Source organism: Ctenocephalides felis, unplaced genomic scaffold, assembly GCF_003426905.1.
Source record: "Ctenocephalides felis isolate EL2017-DRISC unplaced genomic scaffold, ASM342690v1 CF-g0.4_SCAFFOLD_03571, whole genome shotgun sequence".
Classification (NCBI taxonomy): Eukaryota; Metazoa; Arthropoda; class Insecta; order Siphonaptera; family Pulicidae; genus Ctenocephalides; species Ctenocephalides felis.
In genome coordinates, this window is record NW_020539725.1 from 49,026,216 (window position 1) to 49,033,354 (window position 7,139).

The 7,139-nt window shown below is 29.5% G+C and overlaps 2 protein-coding genes and 2 long non-coding RNA genes across 4 annotated transcripts; 1 reads left to right on the forward strand and 3 right to left on the reverse strand.

Annotated features, from left to right (window-relative positions):
* Positions 1 to 977: 977 nt before the first annotated feature.
* LOC113385050 (ran-binding protein 3-like) lies at positions 978 to 2,495 on the forward strand. Its single transcript, XM_026622853.1, is given in 3 exon segments — positions 978 to 1,145; positions 1,217 to 1,446; positions 1,449 to 2,495. Coding segments are annotated over 2 exon segments (1,170 nt in total). The 5' UTR covers positions 978 to 1,145; positions 1,217 to 1,246; the 3' UTR covers positions 2,419 to 2,495.
* An 897-nt stretch (positions 2,496 to 3,392) lies between these two features.
* LOC113386199 lies at positions 3,393 to 4,587 on the reverse strand. Its single transcript, XM_026623994.1, has 5 exons — positions 4,535 to 4,587; positions 4,274 to 4,462; positions 3,999 to 4,216; positions 3,566 to 3,715; positions 3,393 to 3,501 (listed from the first exon to the last, which is right to left on the reverse strand). The coding sequence occupies exons 3-5, from the start codon at positions 4,166 to 4,168 to the stop codon at positions 3,393 to 3,395; spliced, it is 429 nt and encodes a 142-aa protein (XP_026479779.1). The 5' UTR covers positions 4,169 to 4,216; positions 4,274 to 4,462; positions 4,535 to 4,587.
* A 35-nt stretch (positions 4,588 to 4,622) lies between these two features.
* On the reverse strand, positions 4,623 to 5,220 carry LOC113386863. The gene is made up of 3 exons (XR_003368022.1): positions 5,054 to 5,220; positions 4,803 to 4,972; positions 4,623 to 4,715 (listed from the first exon to the last, which is right to left on the reverse strand). It is a non-coding gene; the product is annotated as an uncharacterized LOC113386863 (long non-coding RNA).
* A 629-nt stretch (positions 5,221 to 5,849) lies between these two features.
* On the reverse strand, positions 5,850 to 7,082 carry LOC113386908. Its single transcript, XR_003368026.1, has 3 exons — positions 6,948 to 7,082; positions 5,994 to 6,162; positions 5,850 to 5,869 (listed from the first exon to the last, which is right to left on the reverse strand). It is a non-coding gene; the product is annotated as an uncharacterized LOC113386908 (long non-coding RNA).
* Between the last annotated feature and the right edge of the window lie 57 nt (positions 7,083 to 7,139).

The window sequence follows — 7,139 nt, forward strand, 5'->3', positions numbered from 1 at the left end:
GTATATTTACTGCCTTATCTTTGCATATTTTTTTTTTCCATCTTGAATAATAACTTACATAAATATAATCTAAAATTTTTTTTTCTCTACCAATTCCTTTTTTCACTTAAGTATTAAGTTGGGTTGAGGAATATCGTACCCAAAAGTGTTATTTTTGGCAATTTGGTGTAAATACGCATGGTGTAAATACGCTAATTTTATTTGAAATGAAAATATGAACTTCTATAGAACGATTAATTTTATATGTTATAATTATTATGTTCTACTATGGTTCTACTAGAAGTTCTATCTTAAAAAAACTAAAAGTTTTAGATTTAGGAGAATTTATGTTTATTCATCTATGCTTAGGAGATAGTTGAGATATGGTTGAGATAATGCAATGAAAATTTATAAATATCGCCATATAAATGTGTATCTACAAAATTTTAATACCGGGAAACAATTTTGTGCTTAGTTAAGTGTTTTTAAATATTATAATTAAATGTGCAAAATAAACAATGAGATAAGGAGCGAACGTGCATTTTTTTTAATATTGACTTAAAATACAGCAGCACGTGCTGTATTTGGTGAAGATAATTCCGACCGTTTTTTGTAATTAATTGTTGAATTTTATGCCGATTTTAACGAATGTAACTAACTAATTAGTTTTTAAAACACTAAAAGAAATATCTAATCAAGTAGATTAATGCATGCATGAAATAATTGAAATGATTTTCATTTATGAAATATCGGCCTTCATATAGCGATTTAAAAAAATGAATTTTTCATATTCATACGTTAGTTATCAAACAAAAAAACTCAAATTGATAATTAATATAAATAAAAATAATAGTTCTCATCATGCTTCATAGTGCTTATTTATCTATGATTTTCATCATGTTCTAATAAATCGTTAATTTAACGGCAACGTCAGGTTGAACGAAAGCAGAGCTATCAATCGGCGCTGGCAATACTAATGCAAAACACCAAAGCGACATTTTCTGAAAGTAACAATAAACTTAAAATATCATCTTTCTATCTGTCATTTAGAAATTCATGCGATATTAGTGATTTTTGAATATTTTTGTACATAAAACACTAATTATAAAATAATCATTTGCATGATTTTATTTATCTTTGCATATTAAAAGTGGAAGTACGTTAAGGTTAGTGACAATGTTTATCCAGCATCTATATTTTCCAACATGTCAAATTGGTATAATCATATTTCTTTTAGAGTAAGGCTCATAATATTGAATTTGGAAACATGTCCGATGCTCCTGATCAATGCAACACCGTGCAATCGCCAATTATTATGAAAATAGATGCTCCTGATGATTCTAGTTCTAATGAAAATTCATCAGAAACTGAGAATTCTACCTCATCTACGTCGTCCAATATTCCAACAATGTGGGTTTTTGGGTCCACTAGTTCAAAGTCAGCAACTAATAATCCGTTTATATTAAACATAAGAAAAGTGCTACTTTAAGGCCATCATTCTTACGACCCTCCCAATTGGGTTCAAACAAGAATGAGGAATCCTCAGAGAAGAGTAATGGACCATTGGCCCCTAGTAAATTAAATCCATTTAAACGAAACATTGATGATGAAGTAGAGCAAAATGTTAGTGATACTAAAGAAAATGAAACTTCAAGTAGTAACCAAGAATTGGATAAAAGCAATGACAAAAGCAACAAAAAATTGCATGAAGTTACAGAATCAGCCAAATCAACTACTTCATCAACTTCTTCAGGTCCCACCGATTCAAAATCTACTTTAGTTTCAAGTTTTGTTTTTGGCCAGAATGTACATGATAGAGTTGTTACAGAAGGCACTACAGAAGCTAGTGAAAAAGAAGAACCTGTATCAAATAACACAAATAATGCTACCTCATCAAATGGAACTTCAGAAAATTTATTCACATCTTTATTAAAGAAGGAAGTAAATGAAACACAAACTAAAGAGAATCATGCAGTGAGTTTAACAGAAAGTGCAAAGGCATATGAGGAAAGTCGTGCAAACAAACGTAAATATGAAGAAGTGGAAGTCATTACAGGCGAAGAAGGAGAGAAAAATGTAATACAACTTTGTTGTAAATTATTTGCATTCCAAGCAGGTATATGGCAAGACAGAGGTCGAGGTACAATGAGACTCAATGATTTAGAGGATGGAGATTCTAGATTAGTTTGGAGAAATGTTGGAAGCCATCGTGTTATGTTAAACACTTTAGTATGGGAAGATATGACTGTAGAAAGAGCAAGCCCAAAGAGTCTACGTATTACTGCAGTAGATAGTGCTGCACAAATAAAAGTATTTCTTATTATGGCAGGACCTACTGAAATGGATCAGCTACAGGAAGCTCTAACAACTCGTGTTTCTATTGCAAAAAGTAAAACTAAAAACAGCGATGAGCCAAGCCCCAAAAAACTGGCTAAATAGTTCTGTTACAATAAATTAATCTTTGGTGATACTGATTGAATTATTAAGTTTAATAATCTTCTTTAGTTGAATATCACCAGGACTGAAACAAAATACAGTGTAATCATAAAGAACTTGTGTTTTATAATTTATTGTTCAATAACCAGTTTAGCAGTAACAAAATATCTTGATTTTAATTTAAATTTTGAACTTTGGATAATTTAGGTATATAGAAATTGCTAAATAAACATATTAAATGGTATATAGATAAATATTTATATTTATTCAATATGTTCCGTTATAACTACTTAAAAAACATTTCAGTGAAAAATTTTGAAAACTAGTAACTGCGTGATGAGAATACTTCATTGAACTGCGCCTATTTACATTTCAAGCATTTGAATATTTTACTATATCATTATTGGAATGCAATGAGTTCATCATATATTTTACAAATACAAAATGAGAGTTGTAATCCTGTTTATCAAGCAGAGTATAATTAAGTTTTTCAAAAGTACATATATTGGGAGTTTTGAGTATTTTTTTCTTTGTGTATGTTGCAATTTATGTATTCATCAGTGATGCCCTGAAATTTGTCTACAAAAATCCTCACATACTAGGATAAAGTTATGTTTTACAACAGTCCTACATACAACACCTAATAATAAAATTTTGAAGTTATTACAATTAGATGAAACTTGCAAAAAAATTTAATTTACTCAGTTCTGCAATAAATGTTTTAGGTTAAATTAAACAAGTAAAATACACAGTATGAAATATTAAAGAAAAAACTCTTCCATTCATTTCATATGCACATATTTATTTTATGTTTATGTTTACAGTAAAATGCAAAAAATGCAAGGTGACAACAAAGAAAACTTAATTCAAAAGCACATTTGCATGCAACATTTATTTATTGTCTAAATAGATCCTTCATTTTGGCATATATTGGATCATTAGTTCTTAGAAATATCTTTCAATAAATATAATAATATCTAGCATTTAAAATCCAATATAGATTTTAATTTTCGGATGCTGGAAATATATGATAGCAATATTGCTGCTCTAGGAGAAATAGGCACTGTTGATGCAGGCAGCGTACCTCTGTAAGAAATAATATGACAATTAGACAACGAATTAACTATTATAAAGCTATTATATTTCTTACTTTATAGTGACTCCTTCTTCATTATATTTGTTGCTCAATAACATTACTGTTACGGATTCTACCTTCCCTAATAAAGGTTCCAAATTAACAGTCGACGTATCTTGCTCTGTATTGTACAGAACTATTAAGCCAGGATTTCCAGGTTTCAACCTTTAAAAATATATCATATTATATATACATATATACGTACACATTCAACAGAATCAAAAATTAATTCATCTGTTGGATGTTACCATTTTGAACACAAAAAATTTAATATCTCTACAATTATATTACTATATCAACCTCAGCTAATGAAATTTAACTTACCACAACCTGTCCATTAAAAAATGGAAGCAAATGAGAAATAAATCAATATTAATAGTGTGATCGAAAAGCATGAAATAGTTTTCACATAAGTTTATTTAAAAATAATAAAAAAATAAAACTGTACCTGGAATATCCCACAACTGTTTCATTTGCAAACAATTGAACATTAAATGAACCATATTTAACAGAAGGATTTTGTCTTGCTGTTAAAAGAACTTTAGATTGATTTACTAGAGAATTATTTAACCCTAGTAATTGTTCTTTAGACAATTCTGGCACACCAGGTAGAAGCATGAGTAAAATATTATGCTCCGATCTGTCTTCTACATTTTGACTTGAAAACTAAAAAAAAAAGTTATTAAAATAGATATTTATGCATTTTATGCATCTTTTACATACATGTAAATGTGGCCAACTTGTTTCAGAATCTAAACTTTTCAACGATGTATAAATATCTTTGGGCTGCGATTTATATGCATCTCTATTTAATGCAATTAACTTCTTTGATGCACTTGGTAACTGAGGTATAATCTCACTATCTACTTCAAATGTATTTCTGTCAATATCTTCAGCAATATAGAAAAACACCTGCAAAAATTTTTTCAATGATACTTGCTGCTCCTGGCAACCTCAGTTTTTATAGTTAGACATGAAATTTACCTGATTCAGTATTATTTGAACAATTTCTTTCCAAGGCTGAACTAATTCACCAAGCCCAGCTTGATTACTAGTTCTCAAATGGTGTTAAAATCCATAATCATTATGAACAAATCCAGGAGCAGAGCTGAAAGCCTCATCCATTAAAGTCTCATCAATCAGCAGATGTTTTGCATAACGTAATCTTGAATTTTGATAAAAATTTAAATTAAAGCAACAAAAATTTATAATTTGAGACTTATTTTATTCAAGAGTTATTTGTCACACTTACTTTATTCCAGATATTCCAGTGTTAACTAAGTTTTCAAGTGCCTCAGCAAAGATGTTGCGTACATTTGTATTACCAAAATTTAAATCAGCAAAACGATCTCCGAATTGACTAAGATAATACTGATTTCTTTTATCAGATTTATTCCATGCGCTTCCATTTACAGTCGCTTTCTATAAACAATTATATTTGAACAAATACTAATATAAGCATTTCAAAATTTTGATATAAAAATAATAATACAAGATTCATACCCAATTATTTGGCGCTTATCCTTGGGTTCATCTCCGACCTTACCATCAGACCATATATAAAATAGTCTGCATATTCTGAATCACGGTTCTCACTTCCCATAAACATTTTGTTCTCTTTAGGTAAAAAGTTGGCTTGAATTTCAAGTACAACGTGCAAATTTTCATTTTCAGATCTAAGGGAGTACAAACAAAATTGTATATACATTTTGTTTACAATCAATCAAATTGCATCATATAGTGGTATACTGTATACTAGTAAGATTAATTCATTGAGTACTGGAGCTAAATACTCATATCGAATAACACTCACTTGGCTTTTTAATAACATCTTTATATCAGGATAAGTGAAATTGTCCTTATATAAGTCATAGTTATCTGGAATTCGAAGCACTATAGAATTGGAACCAATATCTTTCAAGTTTTTGAATACATTTGATTCGTCTTGGCAGCATCAGAAAGATCAATATCTATTAATGGCCCTTCCTCCCACCTGGAAATTGTATTATAATATTACAAACTAAATCAAAATATTTCAGGATGTCCTACTTGAAACAATTGTTTTCAAATAAGTTATTAATAAAAAGCAAATTTACAAAAAATACTTGTATGCAGGAATCTTCAAATAAAAAAATACTTACCAAGTTGTTGGCACAGGAGCGGCACATTTGGGGGGGCAGCAATAACAATAACAATAGCACCAACAAGCATAGCAGTCCATAGTAGCCAGAAAAGTACACACAAACAAAGTCCAACGTAATACCCAAAATGGATCTTTAGCATATTTCATCAACTCTTCTTACCCATTCCTGTGAAAACCTTATTTATACAATTGAGACAATTAATTAGAAATTATATTTTGGTGATCAATTGCTTTGTCATTATAAAAATCTTCTATATTGCTTCAGGATTGTTACAAACTAGTATTCCCTAAATTCATCACCTGTTGCAAACATTCCACATCAACTTTAGCATCCCCATTTGTGCGATCCCCAGAAATAAATTTCACTTCAGCTCCTTCTGCATTAGACAGCATCTTCTCCGCTGCCTCATCTACATGGGCATCCCCATTTTCTTGCACCATTTTTTTGATACTTTGATTTCTGAACTATCTATAATTGACAATGATAATAAAATATTATTTGCATATAAGGGTACATTATAATTTTTAAGCCATCACTTAAAAAAGAATATACCTAAGTATTTGAATCAAATGATTATGTATAATATATCTCAATATATATTAATAACAATAAGTTCTCATAAATAGTCAGTACTTTTTGCAAAAATTAATATTACTACTATTTTCCACAGTGACATGCTAAACTTATGAAAATATGAAACTTTACAATTTTCTAACCTTAACAAAAAGTGAACTATTTAAAAGTTGAAAGTTACAAGAATACGTTTCAAGTTAAGAATGTACTCATAATACAAATGAAGGTCAAAAACATAAAAACCCTGCGAGATTTTACTTTACAGTTATTACCATAGATAAAGAGAACTTATATGTAACTTACATCTCAATTAAATAGGAAATTTCCAAGTTCGTCACAAATCTATATTAGTATTATCTAATTAAAGAATTAGATACGATCACACTGTCTTTAAACACACACCTATATATCAAATATTCACTATAAAATGAAGACTGGATCTATCAAGTTAAATATCATACAATACCCTACCAATTCACTTTAATAAAATGTCTAAATATATGCGTAAATATCAGAAGCATGCGGAGTGGAACCTGTTGCAATGGCGTTTACATGCTTATTGATTTTTCGTATGATGCAATTGAATATGAGAAAGGCACATGGGAAACGAGTTTTATTCAATATGTAAACAAAATTGAATTAATATGACAATAAATAAAAATATTCTTGTATTAATTTACCTTCAGGAGCATCCTTTTCTGTTAAAGGTTTATAATTCGGTTTCAATCCATCTTCGCTTCGCTGCACAACAGCCTCGGGATCTAGAATTCGAGACGGCATTTTCAACTAAAAGTTATGCCAAATTATTTCTTTATCCGAATTCTTCAAACATTAGTACTCTTCAAGAGTTGAGAATAAAAACTTTTATTCGA